A 26,715-nucleotide genomic window follows, 5' to 3' on the forward strand; every position below is an offset into this window, starting at 1 on the left:
GATGAGGGCGGAACCGCTGCGGACGATCCAGATGCAGAAGGCACATCATTTGGATTGGCGAGACAAAGTCGTTCCCATCGCTCCTTCCAGCGCTCGTTGGTCAGCTCCAAGACGATGAGATCGTAGCCCTGCGAACGCGAGAGGGCGAGTGTCTTTTGCGCTGGGCTGAGGCCGTTGAGTGCGGCTGCTGTGGTGGCGTCAAAGTCGGCGGTTAGTCCGAGTGCGACGGGCGCAGGTCCTGTGGCTGTGTTGAGAGCATTGGCGTGGGATGCTTCGGGAAGCGTGGGAAGCGCCTGAACGTTCTGCTGAATATGCGAACGTCGATTCGGATTGCCCGATAAGGGTGCGGCTTGTGCCCAGCTGACCTGATCCACCGCCGAAGTGGGCACATGCAATGCGACCGAAAGAGCCGGTCGGGCAGTGCTTTCGCTTCCGTTGGTCTGTAAGGTGGCCTCCACCGCTGCCATGCTGGAAGACGGCATGGTGAAGGAATTGGAGATCGGACAGACCGATGGGATGATGATGCTGCAGGTGATTAGTGACGATGTTGATAGTCGGGAAGATACTCTGTCTGTTTATGGAAGCAGAGTGAACGAGCGTGAAGCCAGCGGGTGGTCAAGAGTTCGCTTTGCGAGCTAACTCAGTTTAGCTTGTAGTTCAGCCTTTCGTGTTTGCTACTGCGAGGTAAGTTACTGTATGCTGCTGCCGAATAATCGGCTGTAAGGGTGTCGCAAATCACGAATGGCCAGCGAAGCGTGAAGAGATGAAAAAGCCAATTTGCGATTCGTGATTGTCTCCGAGACCAACACCTGGTAAAAACAAAACTTGGTAAAAACAAAACTTGAACATGTGCACGGTGTGTTCACGGTTCACGATTGGCTCCAAACGCGCAACTGCTGTGTCACGCGGTGTGCTCGTCGCCAGGAATGCAAATCGAAAAGCTCTAGGAAAACACTCACGACCTGAAAAAGGCCAAAAAAAACAATCACGGATCGGGGGGGGGGGGGGGTATCGTGTGTAATTTGACCCACATCCCGATTTGCATGGCTCAAACACAGGCGAACATTTAAGACCACATTCACGCTCATCATCCTTTCATCCTTGTCATCGCCCTTCATTCAAATTCTTCGCGTGCTTGGCTTTGCGGAAGAGGCAAGCAAAGAAGCATTCAATCACAAGTGCTGACGACTCCAGAGAGTCAAAGGCAGCCAGAGAGCGAGGAAGAGCTCTAGCAGTCTTCAATGCCGCCAACACGGATTTAATCGCCTTTCAGCAGCTCCAGTGCTGCGAGGGTCATCGCAACACTCACGCCGGCCAATAAAACAAGGACATCGGCTCATAAAAGCAGCACATTCACGAGACCTACGAATAGGACGTTTCGAATACGCACAACATGTCGAGCTACGCCAAGCTCAAGGAGATGGCCCTCAAGAAGGCGGAGGAGGAGCAAGCAGCTCTCAATAGGGAACGTGAGCGGAGAGAGCGTGAAGTAGCTGCCAAATTGGCCGAAAGAGAAGCTAGAGAAAGAGAACAGAAGGATCGCGAGCGAAAGATTCTCCTTCAGCGCATGACCCGCCAAAAGGAGGAAGAGGCGCGCGAAAAGATGCAAAAGGAGCGCGCTGTTAAGCTCGAACAGGAAAAGGTAGCAGACGAAGAGAATGCAGCACGTCCATCATCAGTACCATCATTAAGACAAGGTCTGTCCAGCTCGGCAAGAACTGCCTCTGTCAAGGCATCATGTTCTACTCAAAAGGTTGATCTCTCTCATCGGCTCAAAGCCAAGCCAAGCAACGGCAATGCGACCAGAAGGAAACGCAAGGTTGAAGAAGACGATTTTGTAGGGAATCGCTTGGACAAGATAGGTGGAAGCAAAGCAGAGCTCACATCGTCATTTGCGGGCTCAAGTACTCCAAAGCGAAAGGCTACTCCAATGACGCGGGAGGAGAAGCAAGCCATCAAGCGGGCTAGGGAGTTCGGCTCTCTTCCAAAGCTGCCACCCATCGCACGTATCAGCTCGAACTCGGTTTCGGCGAGGTTCAGTCCAAGTGTCGGCGCCGGTGACGTTGAAAGGACAAACAGACCTTCGGCCCGCTCGCAACTTGCCAAGGACAACGGTTTGGTGGCTTTGGGTACAAAGAAGCGAGATCACCGCTCGATCGACGAGATTGAACGTGATCTTCGAAAAGTCAAGGAGGCCAGAGGGAATGGCAGGAGGGAAGCTCCCTCACAGGCCGAGCTTGAGCGTGAAGCTGCTTTAGCTCGAAGGCAAAAGGCAATGGAAGAGAAGCGTAAGAGTGACCTCGAGGCTAGGGAATTGGCATCCCGGCGTAAATTAGATGGCAGTGGCGACGACTCCAAAGATGATCTGTTTGGGTCTGATGACGATGGTAACGAAGCCGAAGCTTCCAAACGTCGCAAGATGCCACCCTCAAAGGACAAGAGTCAGGCTGCTACCGCGAATGGCTCACACAGTGGCTCGGCAAGTACGAGCCGTTTCGTAACTGCACCACAGTCGAGGGAGGTAAAGCCTATTGCTGCACGTGCTCCCGGCGGCATTAACCCTGCCGATTTCCTACCTGGTGCTCCTCTTCGACCCGAAGCTATGGCGCGACTCAGCCAGAAGGCGCGGACGAAAACCGAATTGGCTTCAGCGTCGCGTGTCAAATCACCCGAATCGGACTCCCGCTCTAAGCCCAAACGGACCGTATCTGAATCCGACTCGAAGTCGTCTCCTGCACCAGCCCTCACATCTTTCTCGGCTGGCCCGCCGAGAAGAGAAACTGCGCGAGAACGCTTTATTAGAGAGCAAGAGGAGAAGAAGAAATTGGCTGCAGGACGTTCCGATGATGGTGGGCGCAAGGCAGAAGGACGATCGTCTCGCTCAGACGAGTACGCCAGCGAAGAGGACAACTATTCGGACGAGTACGACAGCGACGGCATCGATGACGACGACGATGGGGCCGAGGGCGAAGGAGGTCAGAGCTATCGCGATGAGATTTGGAAGTTGTTTGGCAAGGATCGCAAGAAATACGCTAGCCGAGTGGTGGACAGCGATGACGACATGGAGGCGGACGCAGCATCGGTGTTGCAAGAAGAATTGAGAAGTTCAAAGCAGGCGCGCGAAGAAGACCTGCGAGAAGAGCTGTTGGAGAAGCAGCGCGAACGCGAGAAGCTACTTCGCAAGCAGGCATTGAAGCGGGGTGCAGGGCGCTGAACAAGCCCAACGGTCGGGGCTGACCAACTGCGTTGCTTCCTGACCTCCATATGGCTCGACTCGAACGATTCATCCCAGATGTCCAAATACCCTTCTCGCTGTGTCTCTCGGTTTGCACAAGTTCGAGCAATAGAAAGGATAGTATCAATATACATATTGAACTTGTAGTGTACAGATAGCCCGTGTGGGTCGAGTTGATGAGACGCTGTTAAAGTGCCAACAAGGGATGATGCTGGAGCTGTTACTGAAGCTGCAGAACCCAAGCGCTGGCGGGCTGAATCCTGCGGTAGTAGTTGTCTATTGTTTCTGCGACTCGGAAACCGAACTTCTCATAAAAGGCCTTGGCCTCATCATTGGACGTCTGCACATGAAGGTAGATGGACTCTACCTTGACGGTCTTCTTGATGAGCTCGGGTTTGGTCTCCTTGCCATTCTTATCCTTTTTGGGTTTGGGAGTGGGGGCATCCTTGTCGATGATTTGGATCTCTTTGCCTGGACTGACGTGGTCGAGGATGTGCTGCAGCAGTGTTGATGCGATTCCAAGGCGTCGATACGGTGCCAAGACACCGAGGGTCATTATGTAGATACGCACTACGCTGGCGGAGACTGGTTCGAGGCGGCAGCAAATGGTGCCAACAGCCACATCATTGAATAGACCCAGCTTGCAGATCTCAGCTGCGTCTGGATCCAAGACATCCTTGTAGAAGCGTTCGGAGTATTGCACAGGGAAAAGGACACTGTTGAGCTTTCGAAGCTGGCCAAGGTTGTTGGGGGTGAGCTGCGCAACGTCGACTCTCTTTGGCAGCAACGACCTGACGGGCGCTGCTGGTCTCGGCTCGTAGCTCATCGGTGGAAGCGGCCAAGACGAAGAGGAAGAGAAAGATGCAGCGGTAATGGCAGTCATGCTCGAAAAGCAAAACCTACGTCGACGATGATGAAGGTGATAAAGGGCACGAGGAAAGATGGCCGAGCCAAGCCAGCAATTAAGACAGGGTCGCTAACAAGAATCGTGGATCACGAATCACACGAATCACGAATCGTGAATGGTTGTGTGCGTCCTTCGCGTGACTTTGCAAGGGACTCGTGACTGCTCAGCTCGCGTCTTAAAAAAATAAGCACCGGCCGATAGATCCGTGAGGTGGTTTCAAAGTTGGTTGGTGTAAGACTCACGACTCGAAATCACGAATCGTAAATCACAAATCGTGAATCGTGAATACGGCTGAGACACTCACGACGTACAGACGACTCATGACTCTCACAGCCGAAAAGTGGCCGTGGTCCGCACCACCAAAACTAGTCACGAGTGTTGGCTCACCTTTTACCCTTTTTTTGGACACTGCTGAGTGCAACAAGAATCACGAATCGTGAATAAGAAAGCTTTCACGTTTCAACCACGCACGAGCCTTTTTGACATCCTTCATCAACACCACCATCGATAGCGACCCGTACCTCTCTTCACGAAGGCATCAACCTCGACTGAACACCTGCCTAGAAATCTGCAGACTTTAGCTCTGGCTATACATGGTCGCAGACGCGGTCCGACCCATCCGACGAGTGCTTGCCATGACGCGCGAGCTGCATCAACCCTGGGATCTACCATAGCTCGAGTCAAAGCCCGTCCTCTTTGAAACTCTTTTCGACACCTCATTCGGCTTTCTCAGCATTCAAGCAAGTTCGTGTTGAGATTCACTGACGTTGGCAAAATCACTGTGCTGGCCCAGAGTGGCAAAGACAAAGTCGTCGGGAAAGCTAGGCTTGCATTGACATCATGTCGAATCAACAGTCCTATGATCAGAACGGCCAAGCCACCTACTCGCGACCACCGCAGCAGTCATCTTACTCTTCCGACGCTGCATCCATGACAAATTGGCGGCCGTCACATCCGTATCATGCGCACACTCAGTATGATGCATACGATCCTCGGTTTGCATACAGCTACATCGACCCGTCCTCACATTACAATTCATCCTCAGACCAATCACGCAAAGCCTCCTCGCCGGCGCCGAAAGATGTATATGAGCATGTACAGAAGCAGAATCCGTCAGCGTCATCGTCCCATTCAGCAGCACGATCCACGCAGTCAACCACAGACCAAATAAGTCGCATGCAGCTTCGGGACGATGCATCACAAAGACCGTATGATCTGGGCTACGACTATCATCGAAAACAACAGCAAAGCCAGCAACAGATCTCCACGGACTCAAGCTACGGTCGTGCATCCGGTCAGCTGCTGCAGTATTCCGATCACGGCGCTCATCCGCACTCTTCGCACGCTTCAAAGTCATTCACGCAGGGTTCGACCTCTGTACAAGACAATGCTGCCCGTTACGATCGATCTGAATCGAAGTACCATCAACTGAAGGACGTGGATCAAGCGAGTCCGGCTAATGTGTCCACGGCCGACTATTACCGTAGTAACAGCGCGCACCAGTCTGAATCTGCTGATCGACCCGTCTCATCTTCTGCCAGCGGTATTATCAGCTTGTACACGGATGATGGCGGCACTCCGCTTGCTGAAACGACAACTACCTTCTCCACCCTTCCCTCGGACACTACCGCTTACTCGGCTCTATCATCAAGCAGCGCTGCTCCCGAGCGGATCCAACCAACACACCAGCCATCCCAACGAGCCAGTCGTCCGCTTCCCGTAACCCCGGGAGCTCAACGACCACACCAGCCCCCACAACTCAGTCGAGGGACTTCGGCTGAATCCAAGTACGCGACTGCCGCACCTCTCTCGCCAACCTACCAAGACCAAGGCAGTGGTACCGAGTCGTATGCACAGCAGGCCTATTTCAATTCTGCCTCTCCGAAGCCGGCTGCTTGGTCGTCCCCAGTGTCTCCTCTTGACGTACAACACGCCGCGGCTCGTTCAGCCTCTTCGCGAATATATCCTGCGCCTACCTGGAGCCCAGCCTCGACGGCCCATGGCACTCCCAACAGCTCTTACAGCCACCGTCCTCTGCCCTCCACGGCCGCATCCCTAGATCGTTCCTTTTCACCGCCGCCGCGAGATGGTGCAAGTGCCTCGCCGCTCTCAGCCTTCCGTTCCCCATCCTATACTCAAGCAAGCGCCCAATCGGCCTGGTCGCAGGCTCATCAGCAAGGCGAGACAGATCAACGAAGCAACCGAACCACGTCCGCGAACCAAGCGCATACCGTTGACTCTTCGTACGACCCGGACTCGTATGAGGTCTCTAGCCCTGAGCGGAATGCAATGCGTCAGCGCACACGTAGCGAGGCATCGGATCTGTCGCTCAGGCCAAGTCGGTCTCATCGTCAGCCATTGCCTCCCATTCCCGGTCAGGCCTTCTCGACGTGGCAGAATGACTCATTACCACAAGGTAATTCAAGCAAAGCTGCTGTTCCGCGATTTTCAGCACCTGATCAAAACCGAGCCAAAGTTGTTGTGCAGCCCTTGGTACAACGCCAGCCGAGCTATGCTCAGGCACAACAACCCGTCTCGCGCCCGCCGGTACAGCAGAGAAGCGCAAGCTACAAGAATGATGACAAGGGCGACTTTGTTCAGAAAGTCGGCCATGAGCGATTCGACTCGCTCGCTTGGGAGCCTGTCAACAACCCACGCTCCAATGCTACTCAAGCTCTTCAGCCCAATGCCGGCCCAAGCGGGCCTAATGCGCTCGAATGGTCCCTGCTCTCAACCGTGGCCCTTCTTCTGCGCGCCAATGTGCCGCGCGGGGTCCAGATTAAGGGCAGCATCGACTATCCCAACAGTTTCACTGGCAAAGACGTAGTGTCGACGCTGCAGGAACTACTTGTATCGGATGCTGTGGGCTCGCAACACGCTCTTGTACTCTCTGGCGACCCGTCGAGCTTACGTCATGTGGCCCTTTCTCTGGCAAAGTCGCTCAAGAGCCAGCTCTTTTTCCATGAAGTTGATTGGGGTGAAAAGGAGCTGACCGACGACGTCGACGAGGTCTACACTTTCCTCGAGGACAGTCTGGCAGACATGGGTTCTGCATCAGAGGATACCTACGACTGGGCGGCTGGTCTCAACCACAATGCTGCGTTTGACTCGAGTCTGCAGCTCTCCATTGGCGACGCAGTACCCCGCAGCAGCCAACGTCGCAAAGCAGGCCGGATGACGGACCTTGACGACTTGCCTAACGGCGTCTTTACGCCACTCACACAGTGCTACAGTCCACTCTGTCGTCCCGAGAGGTCGTCGTCATGCTACAGCCCGTCCTGTCCTAACTCTGGCTCGAGCCCCTTGCGTTTGACGGTTACAGATTTGGACATCAAAGCTGCCACGCTTGGCGGCATCCTCGATCAAGGGCTGTCTGCTGACCAAACACAGAAAAAGGCATGGGCCGAGATCGTTCCTCCCGAACTACTCAAGAGCGTCCCGCAGGCCGAGATCGCTCGACAAAATGCGATCCTAGAGACAATTCAGAAGGAGGAGGAGTTCCTTGCAGATCTAGAGTTGCTCGATACCCTCTTCGTGCAGGGCTTGCAGAGACCCAGCGCTGCAGGCGATCCCCCGCCGTTGCCTATTGGACCGGAACGTGATAGCTTCATCCGCGAAGTCTTTGGTAATCATCGCGAGCTGGTCGTCCATATCCGCGCCTTGGTCGAGCGTTTGCACATTCGTCAGAGGGAGGAGAATCCCATTGTTCAGACGATCGGTGATCTGTTCTTGAGTGCCTCGCTTGACTGGGGAAACGCTTACACGACCTACCTCATCAATTATCCGCTCGCTATCAGCCGAGTGAAGCGCGAGATGTCGATCAATCCGCGATTCAAAGCCTTTGTAGAGGCATGTCGGCGTCATCCAGCAGCACACAAGCACCCGCTCGAAAACTTCCTCTTTCGGCCTCCAGCACGCCTTCAGAGGTACCATCTACACCTCGAATCCATTCTCAAAAAAACCGAGCAAGGCAATCACGATCGCGATAGCCTGCAGAATGCCATCGACATCATCAATGATCAGTGCAAGACTGCCCAAGCGGGTGTCGAAGCGGCGGAACTCAAGGTCAAGATCCGTGAGTATGCCTACAATCTCTCGGCCAAGAGGAACAAGCATGCGATCGATATGGATTTGTTGAACCCGGAGCGTCAACTCATCCATCAAGGCAGGGTGCTGCGAAAGCCGGATGCGTTTGATTTTGACTGGACCGAGCTCCTGGCGATTCTCTTTGATAATTACTTTATCGTTGTCAAGCAGAAGCGCATCGCCGAGGGACCTGACGATGATGGCTCGAATGTTGCCTCTTCGTCATCGGCAGCCGGGGCTCGCTTCGTGCTTGCGAAACGACCAATCCCAGTCGAGATGCTCGAGGTCAGCGGCCTCACAGAGTCATCCATCTCACGGTCCATCGGTCTCAGCAACTTCCACATTAGCAGGGAACGAGAGGCCCGCGACTTCTGGCCTTTGACAATTTCGCACCTTGGTGGCAAGATTGAGCCAGTCACGCTGTACGCGCCCTCCAAAGCCGCGAGAGATCAGTGGAAGGCCAAGTTGGATGAGGCGATTGGCCTGCGGATGGCCGTTCAGGACAACAGCAAGGTGTTTGACCAGCACATCCTGAGCGACGACATCTTTGCCATTCCGCCCTCTGTGAGCCTGGAACCGGATAGGCCCATCGCTGGCGTTGACCCGGGCGTCTTCCACGGACGTGTCACGTGCGCTGTGCCCTTCGTCACCGCCGATGGAAGGCGGCTCGTGGCTGTGGGATGTGCCGACGGTGTGTGGATTGGGCTGCGAAGCGACCCCAAGTCGCTGCGTAAAGTGCTGCACCTTAAGCATGTGACGCAGTGCGCAGTGCTGGAGTCTTTTGGCATCTTTGTGGTGCTCGCCGACAAGGTGCTCATCTCGTACAGTCTCGAGGCACTTGTGCCGACGACAGCCAGCAGCGGATTGACGCTTCGCCCACCACAAAAGCTGAGTGGCAACCGAGACGTGCTCTTTTTCAACGTTGGCGTGCTCAAGGACCGCACGTTGCTGATCTACATGAAGAAGAAGGCCAACGAGAGCGTATTTCGTGCCCTAGAGCCTGTACTCAACGCACCCCGCGGAACCGAAGGCAAGTCCGGCTCGGGCTTCTTTGGCAAGTTTGGCAAGGACTCGAAGAACTCAGATTGGTTCCGTATCTACAAGACCTTCTTTATTCCTTCAGAGGCGTACTCGATCCAGTTTCTCAAGTCGAAACTCTGCATCATCTGCGCCAAGGGCTTCGAGATTATGAACCTCGACAGTCTGTTGCCAGGCACGATCCCAGACTTTGTGCACGCCAACCGCGAGGATGTGCGTGTGCAGCAGCTGCAGAAGCGAGTCGAGACGGCCAAGCCCTTGGGCATGTGCAAGACGAGCGATGGCGACTTTTTGCTGTGCTACGACGCCTTTGCTTGTTTTGTGGACCGCCTCGGCGAACCAACGCGACTGGATCAGATCATCGAATGGGAAGGCTTCCCCAAGCAGGTGGCATTCTCAGGCAACTACGTACTTGCATTCGATCCGCGCTTCGTAGAGGTTCGCGATGCGCTTACTGGGCGTTTGGTGCAGATCATGCGAGGCGTCGACCTGAGTTACGTATCAGGCAACAGCACGGTAACATCGGCTCACTCGGAAAGCGCGCAGATAGCAGCTCTTGACGCTGAGCTCAACCCGGTCATCTTCACAAGGCGGGAGCGCGTGGCTGGGCGCATTTCTTTCGACTTTCAGAGGGTGGTTGAGCTAAGCCCGACTGGCCCACCAGACTCGCATGCGTATGTACCGCCGTTCCAACGAACCGCAACGGTCTTGTCAAACGGTAGCAGCTTGAGCGGTCGACCGTCAGGGCGACCATCCGTGGCCAGCTCGGGCAACTGGATCTGACCAAAGCAGGCATTATTCCAGCTCATCCATCATGAATGCATTACCATTCGAGCTTCATTATCCTCGTGTGAGCGTATGTGTGGTGTGCTGACTGGACCATACCCTGCGCAAAACACAAATCTCGCGCTTGAGTCACGAGTATGACGAACATCGACGTGGCTTGTGTCTTCTGACAGCTTGAACCCTTGGAGAGGCTTAACGAGCCAAAGCATAACAAAGAGCAACACACGCAGCTCGTCGGTCGTGGCTCACGGTTCACGGCCCAGCAGCAGTCACGAGTGGTAGTTACAGAGTGTGAGTTTTTGCACACGCACGCGCCATCCGTGGGTGCGTGATCAAGACCCTGAATTCATGATTCACGATTCACGATTCACGATTGTGATTTGGTTGGTTAACACCAAGCTTTCATCACATATCCTCATCGCCCTCTTCTCAATCTCACATCGTTCTTGTTCCTTTCGAACCCGCCTTGTTACAGCACATTTCTTACCATTCTATAGCTTGCGACTCCCACAGCATCATGATCCACAACCGTCGATGATCCCACAAGTGCTTCTTAGAGGCATCGCAACTCCTGGAGCTATTGTCCGTCACGGAAGCGGTTGAAAGTACCTCCATCGCCATTCAACACATTCTGGATTCGAAGAGAGTCCGTCATCATCACAATGGGAAATACACACTCGAACTCTAACGCTAGGATGGCGGGCATCGGAAACCTCATCGCCGAGGTGGGCAACGACATCCAGTACGACAAAGGCATAGGTAATTCACGCTTTCTTCGCGCTGTGCGAGCTAGGCACAAGTATGGTCGAATCGTCGTCAAGACTTTCGTCAAACCAGACCCTTCCATGAGTCTTAAAAGTCTTGTCAAACACATCCGCATCGAACGAGAATCGTTGGCAGACGTACCAAATGTCCTGACGTATCAGAAGGTGGTCGAAACCGAGCGTGCAGGCTACTTGATTCGACAATGGCTGCACAGCAACCTCTATGACAGAATCAGTACCCGCCCTTTTCTCAACGCAGTCGAAAAGAGATGGATCACCTACCAGCTGCTACATGCGATGCGAGATACTCACGCCCGCGGCATCTCCCACGGCGACCTGAAATGCGAAAACGTCCTCGTTACAACCTCACTGATGATCTACGTTACCGACTTTGCATCGTCGTTCAAGCCCACATTTCTCCCTCTCGACGACCCATCCGATTTCTCCTTTTTCTATGACACTTCGGGACGTAGAACGTGCTACTTGGCGCCTGAGCGCTTCTACGAGGCTGGCTCTAAGCATGCACCCGCAATGGCAGGGATGGTCGTCAACAACTCTGATATGCTGGAGCGTCTTGGAGGTGTCCATGCCGGTCTATCTGGTCTTGGAAGGCAAAGCGACAAGGTCACGCAAGCAATGGACGTCTTCTCGATGGGATGCGTCATTGCCGAACTCTGGCGCGAAGGCGCCCCGACCTTCACTTTGAGCCAGCTCTTCAAGTATCGCGAAGGAATGTTTGATGTCGATGCAATGCTTGCTGGCATTCCAGACGATGCGGTTCGCGATCTGGTAAGAAGCATGATAGCTTTAAATCCCTCCGACCGCAAGACGTTCGAGCAGTACTTAAAAGATGGCCGCGGCACCGTCTTCCCATCGAACATCCCGGACTTTTTCCACGAGTATCTCGTCGAGCTTCAGCGTACTTCTCCTGCTAACCTTAGCTATACAAACGCAGCTGGAGCAGCGCCGTCCGTTGACAGCACGGCGAGCGGATCCAATACATCGGTCACTGCCCTATCGATGCGGTCCGAAGCAGCAAGCCGCCAAGCACAACGGGCAGAGAGCGACGAACGTATTGAGAAGCTCTACGAGGAATGGTCTGACATCTTTCCATTCTTTGACGATCCCACCGATCGTGCGAATGCAATGGCGCCAGTAATGGGCGCGTCCGGGATATCAGCGCGCTTGGATGGCATCCTCAATCGCTTTGCTTTCCAGTCAAGTTTTCAGCAGCCATCAGAGGCTGAAGCTGCAGACCCCGAGAAACTAAGCAAAGTCGATGTCGAGAATGTCTTTCCCGTCCATCTCTGCATCCCCGGCCTTCCTCCTCAGCAGGCCTTGCTGCATGAAGATGGGGCTCAAGTTGACGGTACAGCGCAACTAGTGCTCTCCGTCATCCTCGCCAACCTACGAAATTGCATTCGGCCCTCATCAAAGTGCCACGCACTCGAGCTGCTCATTCATCTATCAACTCGATGGCTCACTGACGAGACCAAGCTGGATCGCGTCTTGCCATTTGTCATGTCGCTCTTCGACGATGACTCTTCGCATGTCAGAATGGCCGCCATCCGCAGCTGCGTACAGACACTCCTCTTGGTCAAGATCGTGACACCCTCCAACGCATCCATCTTTCCCGAATACATCATGCCCAACATCAAGCAACTCGGCCTCGACCCGTCTACGCCGGTAAGATGCACGTTTGCCGCTTCCATCGTGCCCCTGGCCGAGACGGCAGAACGCTTCTTGCAGATGTCGCAGGCGATGAGGGCGGAGGGCCTTTTTGCTGTCGAGCGCGACCTTAATGGTGGCTTTATTGATGACCAGCCCAACGAGTCCAACTATGACGAGCAGCTCCGCACTTTCCAGGCGCTGCTGCAGGAGATCATTGTCACCCTTCTGACTGATCCATCTGCATCAGTCAAGCGTGCGCTTCTTTCCGACATTGCTCCTCTCTGTCGCTTCTTTGGTATGGCCAAGACCAACGACGTCATGCTTAGCCACATGATCACCTACCTCAATGATCGCAACTGGCTGCTCAGGGAAGCCTTTTTTGACATCATCGTTGATGTTGCCGAGGTCTCGGGTAATCGCAGTCTGGAAGAATACATCCTTCCTTTGATGGCTCAGGCGCTTTCGGACCTGGAGGAGAATGTGGTTTATCGTGTCATCAACGGGCTTCGCAACATGACAGAGCGCAACTTCTTGGATCGCGCACGGCTTTTGTCGCTGCTGGAAACGACGATCGGTTTCCTGTGTCATCCGAATCTCTGGCTGAGACAAGCCTCTGCAGGGTTCATCGCGGCAGCAGCTATCAAACTAGAAGATGTTGACGTCTGGGCGATACTCTTTCCCTCACTGCGTCCTCTCTTGCGAGCAGATGTGCAAGATTTTGATGAAGTCACTTTGCTTGATATGGCCAAGCCCCCACTCACCCGGTCGGTGTACTCAGCTGCGCTTGCGTGGGCTTCTCAAGCTTCGAATTCGGCCTTCTGGAAAGGTCAAACCGAAGGCAAAGATCAATGTGGCCTCAAGAATGGGCTTACAACAGAAGGTGTAGGACTGCTGCTGGGGAAAAACGGCCGCGAGCTCATCGTACCAGCCAGAGGCCGCAGTGATGAGGATGACCGTTTCCGAGACAAGCTGAGAAGTCTAGGAATGGAAGACGAGGACGAGATCAAGCTCGTAGCTCTGCGTAGCATCATTCGACGTCTGTCGAAGCAAGGTTCCAAGATTCCATCCGGTCAGGCCGAGTGGGAAGTGGCTGGCGGAGTGAGCGGAGCTGCTGGTCCAAGCGCAGAGAGCGGCAGCACTCACGCTAAAGTTGTGATTGAGCCGCAACCTCTGGACGGCATCACACCTCAGACAATCTTTTTTAGCAGCAAGATGGATCAGCGCGCGACGCCTGTCACATCGGAAAGCGCCAGTACGCAAACAAGTACCTTTCGATCGCAGGACGACGCTTCCTTCTCCGCTCAAGTTGCCAAACGAAGGCTACTGGGAAATCGCACCCCGAGCGAGAGTTCCTACACCAGCCCGATCGCAGAGCTCAGGCGACGAATTACTACAGGTACCACTGCTGAATCGCAGCCGTCTACGTTTTCCACGCGTCTCTCTAGCCTGGCTGAGGAGCACGTACAAAGCCAGCAGCGCAGCAACGCTAGCCAGGGTCCCGGTCTGATTCCTTCAAATGCTTTGTCGCATCAGACTCAGACGAGACTAGGTGTTGGCAAAGCGAGCGCGGCGGTGGCATCTACAGCGCTAACCGCGACAGGGACAATGACAGAGGCCTCGGCGCGAACTCGTGCCCAGCATGCAGCGACTGCACAAGGATCGTCCAGACCCACACCGACCGGTTCGCGCGCCTCGACGGTTCGGGAACAGGGTGACGCCGGCGGCGCAACAAAACTTGGTGCTGCGACTGGTGTGGACGGCAGATTTAGTGTTGGCTTTACAAGTACATACGATGGCAATGACCCTTACATCCGCGCCCATCTCGAGGCAGTCTACTCGGACTTGTTCCGGGACCGTCCCGAGCTAGGTCCAAAAATTCACGCAGGTGTTGCTCGTCGGAAAGGCGGTGCACCATGGAACCGCACCTCGGCGCTTTCTCGCGTTCCCACTTCAAGCGCCAGCAAGCGCCGGCCTGAAGGGCGGCTGATCGCGTATTTTACCGAGCACTCGGCTGCGATCACCTGCCTCGCTCTTTCTCCCGACCATGCGTACTTTGTTTCTGGCTCGCAGGATGGAACGCTGAAAGTCTGGGACACGGCGCGACTGGAAAAGAATGTGACTTCGAAATCTCGAGCAACCTACTCGGCTCAAAAGGGTGGCATCACGGGCATCATCGCCATCGAAGGTTCTCACTGCATCGCCTCGACAGCCACCGACGGCTCCCTTCATGTGTGGAGGATCGACATGGTACAATCGACATCCTCTGTACCTCGATACGGCCGACCTAAGCTGGTCTCCAACTTCCAGTTAAGCACGCCAGACGAATACGCGACTTGCTTGGTTCAGAGCAATACCGAGACTTCGTCGCATCTGATTCTCGGTACGACGCTCAGCAGGTTGACGGTCCTGGATTTGCGGACGATGCAAGTGCTGCAAACGCTTCGCAATCCGGTCGAGTTCGGTCCGATTTCGTGTCTTGGCGTCGACCGCAAAAAGACCTGGTTGCTAGTGGGGACTTTATCGGGTGTAGTTTGTTTGTGGGACTTGAGGTTTGGACTAAGGTTGCGCGCATGGCGCGTTGGGCCAATCGATGGTGGGACAATGTATAGAGTCAATAGGATCGCAATTCATCCGAGCAAGGGGAGGGGTAGGTGGGTTTTGGTTGCTTTTGAAAGAATTGGCGAAGGTGGCGCGGATGGCAAAGATGGTGGTGTCGAACAGCCCCAAGTCCTGGTGGAGACATGGGACGTTGACCGCGGTGTGCGTGTCGAGACATTCGAGACGCAGCACGAGGTGAATGTAGAGGCAGCAACCAAGGTGAATCGAAGCACAAAATTGTGCCCAGTCAGCGAAGGTGCAGATGCTCGCGCCGAAGCATCCAAGGCTGCGGGGCTGGGCGACAGTGGCAGCTCCGGTCGCAATGCGACGGCCGGTGCCAAGTACAGGCATGACTCCATGTTGACAGGTGCTGCGGCTGCTATCGAAAAGCTGCTACAGCAGCAGCAGACGCAGCAGACGCAGCAGACTCAGGGTCGTATGCAGCCTGAGGCTCGATCGGAGAACGGAGAGGGTGTTGCGTCATCGTCCACGAATGGTGGGCACACACAAGCGGGCCATGTTTCGACGAAGGTCAGAGTACAAAGTAGTGCAGTCAAAGCATTATTCGTCAGTCTCGAGGGCTATTCCAGCTCCTCTCTTTGCCACACTATGGCGTCGGCGACAGTAGCTACTGCGGGTGATGTCAGCAGTGGCGTAGCGCAAGAACTGGGCACCGAGACAAGCGATGGCACCGAGACGATGCACGCCGAGACGGGTGGCGGGTGGCTTGACGTAGCGAAGCTTTCGCGAGGTCCGGATCGCATGCGCACGGGCGCGGGCTTGTGCAGCACGAACGCGGACGCAGCAAGCGGCGCGACGACGGTGAACAACCACGCCGGTACGGGACCAGGCGGCTACATGATCACTGGTGGATCCGACGCTTTATTACGATTCTGGGACCTGGGCAAGCCTGAAAAGAGCATGGTCTTGGGGGTTGCTCCACACGTCAAGCCTGTTGCTTCCGGACCCGCGTCTGTGGTCGGTGTCAACGGAGCCATGGTCGCCATTGACCCCCGCTCCGACTTCTGCACCCTCAGCGCCGCTCGACCCCCGACCAGGATCGTGCACACCATGTGGTTCGACCACTCGGACCGCACGCACGACGCAGCTCGAGCCACAGCCGCACGTCTCAAATCTCCGCTGCTTCCTGGCCACACCGCCATCTACGCGCACATGTCCCGAGCACACAGGGACGCAGTCACCGACATACTGCTCATTGAATCGCCATTCAGGTGCATCGTCGCCGGCGATCGAAGCGGATGCATCCGAGTGTGGGAGTAAAGACGCCACCAGGCCACCCAGCACAAGCGCACACACCATGCCTCAGCGCCACCCTGCAGTCGTGAGTGAGTGCTGTGACTGTTAACTGATCGTATTGCAATGTCACTTCGTGCTCATCGTTGCGCATCGCTCTGCTAGACACTGCCAAAGACACTAAACTTTCTAACAATCGACGGGCCGTGCTCCTCGTAATCCTGCTTGTTGTAGCAATAACTGTAAAAGTCTGGGAGGCTACCCAAGAGTGAGCCGCCATACCATACTGCGTAGCGCTGCATCTTGTGACTGATGACGTTGACCTCGAGACCGCTGGAGCGCATCAGGCTGCCGCTTGCGTTTTCGCTAGCCGCGAGACGCTGATCGACAATAGCGCGCAGATCCTTCTTGAGCCTTTGGCCAAAGTGTTGGAACATGGTGCTGCCACCTGAGAGCACAATGTTCTTGTACAGACCTCTACGCACGTCGATGGGCGACTGCTGGATCACGCCGTCGACCACTTCGGGCAACGGCGTGAGGAAATCCGAAGATGCGATTTCTGGATTGAAAAAGATCTCAGGTGCCAAAAACCTCTCGTAGCCCACATCGACCGAGTACTTTCTGCCTGTCACCGTGTGCTCGCCCTGGAAGCGTTCAAAGTACTTGTACGGGTCTTCGTCGTAACGGCGGAATTCGCGCACAATGTCCTGGCACACGTACGAGTAGTCTTCCTTGATCTTTTCGGCCACCCTTCTCGAGTCCTCGGGGGGGATGTTGGCCGCTTCGCCACGTTCGCGCAGCAGCTGCTGCACAAAGTAGGTGATGTCTCGCCCGGCGATGGGGATGTGTTTGATGGCGGAACCGATGACGTAGCCTTCGGCGACAGGGATCACGTGCGTTACACCGTCGCCTGAGTCGATGACGGTACCTGTCAGTGTTCGATCGGTCACCTTGTTGCTCGTCCACGACGCTGCCAACGCCAATACGGCCTGTACGGCAATGTAGAGACCCTTGATGTTGAACGATTCAAACATGATCTCGGCCGTGTTCTCTCGATTCTCTGGAGGATTGAGCGGAGGTTCGGTGAGCATAAAGTAGTGATCTTCGGGTTCGGCACGCAGATACTTGAAGATGCATTGTTCCCAGAAGCGTTCCATGTGATCCCAGTTCTCGATAAGACCGTGACGGATGGGTTGGTCGACCTGGTAGGTTTTTGCGTTGGCGTAGGCTTCGTCGCCGATGAAAAAGTCGAGATCTTCGATTCCACGTTTCGAGGCGAGAGAGGAGGACGAAGAAAGTCCGCCCGGTTTGGATGGTACCGAAGGACGCGAGCCACCTCCGCCAGATGAGCCAGCTGCTGTGGTTCGCGTTGCGATGGCGGTGGGAAACACGAACGATGGATCCGAGTTGCCGGCGAAACCCATCTTGGTGTAACCGGTACCATTGTCAAGAACAATGACGTTGGAGCGCGACATGACGGGCAATGGGTTTTGATCAAGGCGTGCTGAGAGCGTCGTTTCAACAAGGTATGAGTGAATGGATGGATGGAGGGTTAAAGCTGCGGCCAAATGGATCTGCTACTACTCGAAAAGCTAGGTAGGAAGGTAGCCTTGTTGGTCCACAGCAGCGAACCTTTTTGAAGGCAAAAAGAGTCGGTGTCGAGCGCGCTTGCTGTGGAAGAAAATTTGGAGAACTTGATAGCGCGGGTGTTGGGATACGAAGCAGGATGGTGGAGAGTCAAGAGTCACTTACTTGTATTGCGCATGTGTGGAGTTGGCTTTGGAAGGGCAAGGCTGGCGTGTGCTTTGCCAGGCTGTGCGGTTCGTTGCACGCTTGGACGCCCGTGCGCTGGTCTTGAAATGGCGAATAAGTTAAGCCAAACGTCCAGATCGAGCGAGCCATGTGGTTTCGGTTCCGAATCGTGAATCGTGAAGCAAATCCTATTTTCATTTAGACACGAACATTTCCGGTCTAACAACAACGTCCCGTAATCGTGTGAATTACGAATCGTGAATCGTGAATCGTGAATCGTGAATCGTGAATCGTGAATCGTGATACCACCCGGATGACAGACTCGTGACTCACGATTCTGAATCGTCGTCATAACCTTCTGTTTTGAAACCTGAAATGTGCATGTCAAGCTATGCTTATGAGTTCCATGAATTCCCGATTACGCCGGCTTGTGGCCTCCATCAGCAGAACAAAAGCTGAGTTACAGTTCACGATTCACGATCGTAGCCACACTCACGACTAGGATCCACGGGGTTCTTGTCACACATCAGCACTGCTTGGTCCGATGCAACCAAAAAGTTTGCTCATGAGGCCATAGAAGAATGGGTGTATGAAATTTATATAAAAATCCTCGAGAACCGGGCTCCTCGAGGAATTATGAAGGTTAGGGTTACTGCGAAAACTACTGTACCATGAGCAGACTCAACACCACATCATGCAACTCGTGACTAGCCAGAGGGTGCTCCGCCAATGTAGAAAAGTTGGCAGCGGGTCGGGTACCAAATCACCTTGTTACGGTAGAGTTGAAGGCCAGCAAGGTCTGGGAAGAGGTCCGGCGTGAAGTGTCGAAACCGAAGGCGGTGCACAGTCACGAGTATGGAGGCTTAAATGTCAGACGGTTTGCGGCTGTGTTTCGGAAGAAAGTCTCCGGCTGCATTAGCGACTGATATTTGCCGATCCGTGAGCGTGGAGTGGATCCATGGATGCTGGCTTGTTTTGTTTTGTTTTGTTTTTTTTAGTCCCCGCATGCCAAATTGCTTACGCCTCTAGAAATCCGTGCTGCATTCACGATAACGTTATTCACGATTCGTCATTTTGCTCACATGTCCAGCTGAGAGTTACGAGTTGCACAGTACATATATATCTGCTTGCATCGTGCACGTCTTGGCCGAAGTGCTTTCACCTAACAAGTTGTTTTTGGTGACAAGATGAAGTTGTCAATCATCACTACGCTGCTCGGCTTGGTGCTGACAGCGTCTTCCGCCGTTCAAGCGACGCCAGCCATCCCATCGCAGCTCACAACTGACGAGATTACACGCATCAGCAAGCTTTCTCGCGCCGAAAAGCTCGCCTTTGCCGAAAAGATCCTCGAGATTCGAACCGCCTACGAGTACGAAAAGCAACATGGTGGTGCGCTTTTGCACAAACGTGCTTCTCCCTCGGGCTCGTTCGCTCCGGCTAACATGGCGTGTCCTCAGCGTACCTCGCAGCAGGCACCCGGGTTTATCCGCGACGCCAACACAAAGCAGCTTTCCAACGGCGAAGCGGATTACATCTCGCGTAGGAGGCAGAACACGCGTTCGGGCTGGCAGAAGTGGTTGTCCCAAGCAAAACTCGATTCGGTGCTTCCCGGTGGTGCGTCCAACTACACCAGCGACACGGATCGTCTGCCCAGGTTGGGTTTCGCGTTGAGCGGTGGTGGGTTGCGCGCTATGCTTGTCGGCGCAGGTACGCTGCAGGGCTTCGATGGCAGGAACGAGACGGCCAACAGTCGTGGCACGGGTGGATTGTTGCAACTTGCCGAGTACGTTGCTGGTTTATCCGGTGGAAGTTGGGCCACCGCGTCGCTGAGCATGAACAACTGGGCGACGACTCAGTCGCTCAAGGACTCGATTTGGAACTTGGAGTCCAACCTGGTTGTTCCCAAGGACGGCAAGGTCTCGTTCTACGCTTCCATCCTCGCAGCCGTCGCAGGCAAGCGTACTGAAGGATACCAGACCAGTCTGACCGACTACTTTGGCCTTTCGATCGCCGACAAGATCCTCAATGGCTCAACGTATGGCAATAAGTACAGTGTTGAATGGAGCGATGTCAAGAACACGTCTTCGTTCACCGACGCTTCCATGCCGTTCCCCATCATCATTGCAGATGAACGAGAACCGGATGAGCTCATCATCCCGCGCAACACCACCATCTGGGAGTTTAACCCGTACGAGTTCGGATCTTGGAACCCCAACGTCTCGGCGTTTATCCCGATCGAGATTCTGGGTTCCAGTCTGAACAACGGATCGAGCGTCTTGCCGGATGGGGCGTGTGTTGGAGGCTACCAGACGGTCGCCTGGGTGACCGGAACATCGGCAACGCTATTCTCGGGTCTCTACCTGACGCTCGTCAGCAGTTCGAGCGACAACATCATCGTCAGCGCTCTCAAGGAGATCGCACAGGCGGTATCTCAGGAAAAGAACGACGTCTCGCTTGTGCCCAATCCCTTCTACGGTTATCGGGGCAATGGCAATGTGCAAGTGGCAGACTTTCGCAACATCACATTGGTAGATGGAGGCTTGGACAATGAAAACGTTCCATTGTGGCCGTTGGTAGAGCCAGCGCGAGGCTTGGATGCTGTGATCGCGATCGACAGTTCGGCCGACATCACCAACTGGCCCAACGCATCTGCGCTATATCAAACCTCGTTGCGAGCGCTGTACCCAAAGTATCGCAACTACGCATTCCCGCGCATACCCGATACAAACACGATCATCAACCGCGGTCTCAATACGCGACCTGTCTTCTACGGCTGCGACGCGTCGGCTAACGTAACGAATTCCGCGACGAGCTACAACGAGACCAAGACGCCGATTGTGATCTACATGCCTTCGTATCCCTACTCGGCACTGGCGAATACGTCGACGTACAAACTCGACTACTCGAAGCGTCAAGCGCAGGGCGTGATTGACAACTCGGTCCAAGTGGCTACGCTTGGTGGAGCGGATGATTCGTGGTCGACCTGTTTGGGCTGTGCTTTGCTGCAGAGGGGATTCGAGAGGAGCCGTACACCGACGCCAGACGTTTGTACGACGTGTTTGCAAAAATGGTGCTGGGATGGCGTCACAAATACCACGCAGCCCACGTACAGCTACAGTCCTGCCATAGGCGTGCCTGAGTTTGTAAGCAGTAACGGATCCCTCCAGCGCGCACCCGCCTATACCGGCGGTAATGGTTCCAACAGCCAGGCATCCGACGCCAGCGACGACTCTGACTCAGCCGAAAACAACACCGCCCACACCACTCGTGCTAGTCTCCTCGCCTTGGCTCTCTCGGCTCTCATCGCACTCGGTTCGTACTTACTGTAAACCCCAGTGCGATCAAGCATAGATTTGCAATGCAGAGGCATTCGTCTTGACACATATCACACCCGAATCTTGTGCACACACGCGTCTCTGAGGCTGTTCTAGCGAATTACGAAATGCACCAAACAAGATGCAAGCCATTGGCACAAGGACACGGCGGTCTCTACTCGATCTTGGGCGGGTTCAGCTTTGTGGGTGGCTTGACGACGAAGCAGGCCATGCCCAACTCGTGGGTGATGGTGGTGATGACGTGATAGCAGAAATGCAGATAAAGTGCAGCTGCGAAAGCCAAGCTTGCCCAGATGACGTTGAGTTGGGTAGCCGGATTGGTCTGTAGGTAGCTAGTGGGCAGATTTGCATCGATGGCCAAGACGAGCGACCAGAGGATGGCGATGTTCCAGTAAGGGAACGGAGCCTTTGTGACGTGAGCGACGATGAGCAGGCCGACGTTGTAGGCAAACGTGAGACCCCAGTAGGCCATAAATGGAAGAAGAGCACGAGCGTCGGCGAGGATAAAGTTGCGGTTCGCTTTGGTCCACATGACATTGGCGCTGATCTGCACCACCAACGGTGCCAGTCCCAACAGCGGTGTCAGCGTGGATTGATTGCGCGACCTGCGCGCAGCTACGACGTTTGAGTAGGAGCCTGCAATGTTGAACAGCAACCCGACGAGCGCAAATGCGAGAAAGGCATCGTTGAGCGGAAGGTTGAATTTACCGAAATTCTCCTTGACCACGTCGAGATTGGCCAGACCGGTCACGTTGAGGATGCCACGATCCCAGAACAGCGGACCGCCGACGAAGCCGGTCAAGGCATAGACCAATACGATCATCAGGATGCCTTCGACTGGACCGCTGAATGCCGAGAGAAACAGCGTGCCCGTGTGGAACTCTTCCCATGTGGTCAGGTAAAAGTTGGCCAGCGTCGCGACGAGCGAAGTGGGAGCCCAGACGGAACGACCCAAATTGAGCGCGGCGCAGCACAGCACACATTCGAGTGTGGTGTTGATCGCGTCGCATCCGTGGTCAAACATCTCACCTAACGGACCCGCCATGCCTGTACGCCTCGCCTGCTTGCCGTCGATCGCATCCAAGCTCTGATAGGCAAACAGACAGAGTGCCCAGGTGTAAAACACCCAAGCAGGCAGACACCTCGAAGCCGAATCCGCTCTGGGCGCAAAGTCGATCTTGGCCACCGCGCCCGGGATGCCAAAGTTCGGAAATAGCGGTTTCACTGCCAGCAGCTGAGCATCCGAGGGGAAGGCCGAGTTCAACGCGAGAGCATGTGCAGTGGGATCGAGCTTGAGCTGTGTCGCGCATTCCAGCCCAGGATCGACGTAGGCGAGCGTAGCAAAGTTGACCAGCACCAGCAGCAGACCAGAGAGCGTGATCGTGTTGGGCGCCACAGATGTTGGGAACAGCGTCACTAGCCAGTTCCAGTACGGACCCAGGACGTATTTCGAGACGAGCGACTTGTCAGTTCCGCTGTATTTGTACAGGTGCAGGTTCTTGACCCGAGACGGAGGGATGTAGTCAAGCACCATGTCGATCCAAGTACGACGCAGCGGTCTCGATGGGTGCACGGATGGATGGATGAATCGCCGAACGGAAAGGCGCGGATGCAAGCAGACCAGATGTAGATGGTGGTAAAGTGGCAACCGGACGACAGCGCCAATCACGATTCGCGGGCGGTTCAGCAAATCAAGAAAGCCAACCAAGTTCAGCAGCATCGCAGCGTGAAAGCGAAAGTGCCAACCCCAAGATCAACACGCTCCACCATCCCTCACCCACCACTCGGTCCTTCTCAGCCAAGAAAGAAACAAAGAAAATAATCGTGAAGCGTGAAGCGTGAATATTTCATCAAATCGTGAATCACGAATCGCGAAACGTGAATCGTGAATGGCAATCAATCGTTCACGTTGCAGCGTTCATCTCGGCTTTGTGCCAGTCTGGGTTTAGTTACTCACGACTCAGAAGACGAGCGATGAGCGATGAGCGATGAGCGAGCAAGCGTCATGTGTCTTGCAAGTTTCTTCTTTCCATAAATTTCCTTGACGTCGTCACAGCGGCGTGAGTGTGCAGGACGTGAGATCGGCAGATGCCAAAGTGTCTCACCCCGATATTCACGATCGGATAAGGTGGCTTGCTCCACCGTGACTTGGCAGCTTTGCTGACTTTGACAATCACGAGTTTCGATGTTGGAGTACACCGCACGCAACGTTCTCCAACGCCGCAATCACGACCCAACTCCAGTCCAGCTCAGTCTCGTAGTCCGTCTTTTGCACTACGTGGCGTGAAACGCAACACGACATGTTCGCCAGTTCCCGACGAAGCTACGCACACATCGACGAACAATGCTCAATGCGAAGCTGTGCGGAAAAAACCACGTGCACTCGCAGCGGTGCACTCGGATGTGGACGCCAAGAAGCGTGGACAGGGGCTGTTTGGTCTACTCACATCGACGCTCTCACAATTCAAGCGCGATGCCGAAAGCGACCGTGCTTCGAGCGCCGCCCAACGCAGAGCGCAGATCGAAGCTCGTCTTGCCGATAAACCCAAGCTGCCCGAACGCGCAATGGATGCTACCCAACAAAGACGAGCACTCGTATGGCAAGCTAGACAACTAGCCGAACAAATTGGCTCGGGCGATGCACAAAGAAAAACCATCAGAGCCATGAAACGACGTATGGCCAGTTTCCTCTATACGCCGCATCATGCAACATCAACAAGAGGCCACCATAGCAGCGCACATCCCAATGTCGCACACAGCCACGCGTAGAATGCGAGATGCCAACAGTGGGTCTTCGGTGTATTTTCTACCCGGGAAAACGCTCCCAGAGCAGGAAGACTTGCTAAACGACCAGGAGGACAGCGTCGACGAAAACATCGATGCCTTCGATGACCACTGGGACGAAACCCGCACCAAGCTTCTCCGCCAGCTCGACGAGGTCAAGGCCAAACTCAGCCAGACGTGACCGCGCAAGCCACCGCTTGTTTATAACCATGTCGACCTCACACCCACCACCATGTACAATACACCCATGTAGACACGATACCCGCCATTCACAACTCGATCCCACCGCGCAAACAATCACGATTATCCAATTGATAGCGGCCCAAACGAAAACATGGCAATTCCAATTCCTTAAGGATCCTATTAACCAAGTACAGGCTCTCGGCATGACGATGAAGGAGCCACACAGATTCGCAGCTTAGCAGAGCGTGACATTGTAGTATTCGGGCGGACGAGCCTGTGGAAAGCCGAACGGCGGTGCGTGCGACTGCGGATCGGCTTGACCCGAGTAGCCTGGCGCGCCAACGCTGGGGTTGGGCATGGCAAACCCACCAGTGCCAGGCATAAAACCTGCAGTGCCAGCACCAGCGCCGCCGCTGCCAGGATAGCTCGGCGCATTATCAGCCAAAGCTTGCGCAGGATCGCGTTGACCGTACGCTGGTTGAGACGAGTACGCGGGTGGGTAGGGTGGTGGTCCCGGCGCGCCTGGTTGTGAAGCGCCGTATGGTTGATACCCCGACGGGGCGTTCGGAGGAGCGTAGCCGTGCGCGGGAGCTGAGTAGCCTGCTCCAGGCGGTGGTCCGTACGACGACTGCGGTGGATACGGCTGCTGCTGTTGGTGCTGACCCTGATACGGCGCTGCGCCGGGGCCAGGGTACGAGGGCTGATGAGAGTATCCACTCAAGCCAGCATCCACCCCCTGCGGAGGAAACGCGCCACCCGCACTCGGCACCGGAGCCGCGCCTTGTAGAGCTGCATCCCACTCGCTCCTGAACGTCTGCATCTGCGCTCGGAACCTGTTCTCCTTTTCGCGCTTCTCCAACTCCTTCTTCTGCCTCCTTTTCATGGCGGTGCGACTCCGGCTGCTATCATTTTCGTTTTCATCGCTGGCATCGTATGACGTGTCGATGGGCCCGAGTAGAAGTTTGAGGCAGTACAGCTCCTGGGTGAGCTCGATTCCGGTACTTTGTTTCACCTGCTTGGATTCGATAGCAATGTCCGAACAGACGTCGACCAAGTCACCTACAACGGGGTCGTTGTCGATGGTATCGAGCCATTCCTGCGCCTCGCGATCGTTTCCGACCGCAGCGATCTGGAACGACACTGCATCCTCACCGTATCGTGTCGATGCTAGTGTGCGCTTGGTATGTTGCAGAACTTTGACCATCTTGTCGCCCTTCTCGCTCGATCCAGTCGGTCTTCCATCTGTGATGACGAGCACAAGTGCTGGCTTGAGCATTCTGCCCTTCTTAGCGGGAGTCAGCACCAAAGGTTGGAGGATCTTGGTTTCGAGTGATGAGCCCATAGGAGTAGCTCTTCCGTTGTAGGCGCATCGCGAAGTCAACTGTTCTGCTTCGGCGACGTTGTGAATTCGCTGTTGCGACGAGCTGTTCATCCAAGCGACCTCCATTCCGTCGGGATCGAATCGGGCAGCTGCGTCGGTTGCGCGTTTCAGAATGCCCGCCAGTGCATCTCTTCGGCGCGTGCCCTCGCTATGCATCGACGCGCTGTCATCGAGCAGGAACATGACATCGAACAGCGCGAGCTTGACCAAGTCTTGCGCCAAGTATGGTGGCAACTGCCAGCTGTCGGCACACTGTTGCAGAGCACCAGAGCTGGCGATGTGCTGAGCAATTCGTGCTACATCGGCAAACGTGTAGAAGGGGTACAGATATTGATCCATAACGCAAGTGGCGAGCAGATTCGCGATGTGCTTCCAATCGCGTAACGACTCCCATCCCAGATTCGGGTTGTTGGTGGCCACGTGCGCAGCGTTGAGGTTGGCGACCGGAGGCTTGTTCTGTTGCTGTTGATGATGGTGCGCTGCGTAGGCTGCACCGGCTGCAGCGACGGCTGCTCCACCCACAGCTACGCCACCCCATGAAGAGGCATGCGAATTGGATCCCGATGAAGAAGACATGGGAGCTGCGGCGACTTGATGTTGATACGCAGTGGTTTGCTGTTGGTTTTTCTTGGAAGCCTTGTACAGCATGTATGCCGTGACACCGACAGCTAGACCAGCGAGAACGAGTTTCTTGTTGAATCCCATCGCTTGTCCACAATGGAGAGTCGTTGAGCTGGTGCTCGTCTTTGTTTTATACAAGCGCACAGATGTCCAGCTTGGCTCAGTACGACGAGCGGCTATTGAATAGTCGTGAGTGAAACACGAATCGTGAACCGTGAATCGTGAATGCTTTCGGCACGAAAGCGTGTATAGTGCCTCCACTGAGTCAGGCACATAAGCAGCACAAACAACAGCAGCCAGTCAACGACGTCACTCAATGA

General features: G+C 54.9%; 10 protein-coding genes across 10 annotated transcripts in view; 5 read left to right on the forward strand and 5 right to left on the reverse strand.

Moving 5' to 3' along the window:
- UMAG_15057 (protein arginine N-methyltransferase) overlaps window positions 1-482 on the reverse strand; it is a gene marked incomplete at both ends in the record, with an annotated part of 2,400 nt that extends 1,918 nt beyond the window's left edge. The window contains one exon of the mRNA XM_011389213.1: window positions 3-482. Within this exon, the coding sequence (XP_011387515.1) occupies window positions 3-482 (480 nt within the window). The remainder of the gene's footprint in view (window positions 1-2) is intronic.
- A 911-nt stretch (window positions 483-1,393) lies between these two features.
- Window positions 1,394-3,214, forward strand: UMAG_01030 (uncharacterized protein; the record flags this gene model as incomplete). Its single annotated transcript, XM_011388703.1, has 1 exon — window positions 1,394-3,214. One exon carries the CDS (start codon window positions 1,394-1,396, stop codon window positions 3,212-3,214), a length of 1,821 nt encoding a protein of 606 aa, XP_011387005.1.
- A 241-nt stretch (window positions 3,215-3,455) lies between these two features.
- On the reverse strand, window positions 3,456-4,118 carry UMAG_01031 (uncharacterized protein; the record flags this gene model as incomplete). Its single annotated transcript, XM_011388704.1, has 1 exon — window positions 3,456-4,118. One exon carries the CDS (start codon window positions 4,116-4,118, stop codon window positions 3,456-3,458), a length of 663 nt encoding a protein of 220 aa, XP_011387006.1.
- Window positions 4,119-4,982: 864 nt separating this feature from the next.
- UMAG_01032 (uncharacterized protein) lies at window positions 4,983-10,049 on the forward strand (the record flags this gene model as incomplete). Its single annotated transcript, XM_011388705.1, has 1 exon — window positions 4,983-10,049. The coding sequence occupies one exon, from the start codon at window positions 4,983-4,985 to the stop codon at window positions 10,047-10,049; it is 5,067 nt and encodes a 1,688-aa protein (XP_011387007.1).
- A 665-nt stretch (window positions 10,050-10,714) lies between these two features.
- Window positions 10,715-16,366, forward strand: UMAG_01033 (ubiquitin-binding serine/threonine protein kinase VPS15; the record flags this gene model as incomplete). Its single annotated transcript, XM_011388706.1, has 1 exon — window positions 10,715-16,366. One exon carries the CDS (start codon window positions 10,715-10,717, stop codon window positions 16,364-16,366), a length of 5,652 nt encoding a protein of 1,883 aa, XP_011387008.1.
- A 134-nt stretch (window positions 16,367-16,500) lies between these two features.
- On the reverse strand, window positions 16,501-17,814 carry UMAG_11265 (putative actin-related protein 3; the record flags this gene model as incomplete). Its single annotated transcript, XM_011389086.1, has 1 exon — window positions 16,501-17,814. The coding sequence occupies one exon, from the start codon at window positions 17,812-17,814 to the stop codon at window positions 16,501-16,503; it is 1,314 nt and encodes a 437-aa protein (XP_011387388.1).
- A 1,464-nt stretch (window positions 17,815-19,278) lies between these two features.
- Window positions 19,279-21,420, forward strand: UMAG_11266 (putative lysophospholipase (lpl); the record flags this gene model as incomplete). The annotated part of the gene is made up of 1 exon (XM_011389087.1): window positions 19,279-21,420. One exon carries the CDS (start codon window positions 19,279-19,281, stop codon window positions 21,418-21,420), a length of 2,142 nt encoding a protein of 713 aa, XP_011387389.1.
- A 160-nt stretch (window positions 21,421-21,580) lies between these two features.
- On the reverse strand, window positions 21,581-22,960 carry UMAG_11267 (uncharacterized protein; the record flags this gene model as incomplete). The annotated part of the gene is made up of 1 exon (XM_011389088.1): window positions 21,581-22,960. One exon carries the CDS (start codon window positions 22,958-22,960, stop codon window positions 21,581-21,583), a length of 1,380 nt encoding a protein of 459 aa, XP_011387390.1.
- Window positions 22,961-23,726: 766 nt separating this feature from the next.
- On the forward strand, window positions 23,727-24,195 carry UMAG_01037 (uncharacterized protein; the record flags this gene model as incomplete). Its single annotated transcript, XM_011388707.1, has 2 exons — window positions 23,727-23,787; window positions 23,816-24,195. 2 exons carry the CDS (start codon window positions 23,727-23,729, stop codon window positions 24,193-24,195), a joined length of 441 nt encoding a protein of 146 aa, XP_011387009.1.
- Window positions 24,196-24,628: 433 nt separating this feature from the next.
- Window positions 24,629-26,479, reverse strand: UMAG_01038 (uncharacterized protein; the record flags this gene model as incomplete). Its single annotated transcript, XM_011388708.1, has 1 exon — window positions 24,629-26,479. The coding sequence occupies one exon, from the start codon at window positions 26,477-26,479 to the stop codon at window positions 24,629-24,631; it is 1,851 nt and encodes a 616-aa protein (XP_011387010.1).
- Window positions 26,480-26,715: the final 236 nt, after the last annotated feature.

Source organism: Mycosarcoma maydis, chromosome 2 (genome assembly GCF_000328475.2).
Source record: "Mycosarcoma maydis chromosome 2, whole genome shotgun sequence".
Lineage (NCBI taxonomy): Eukaryota > Fungi > Basidiomycota > Ustilaginomycetes > Ustilaginales > Mycosarcoma > Mycosarcoma maydis.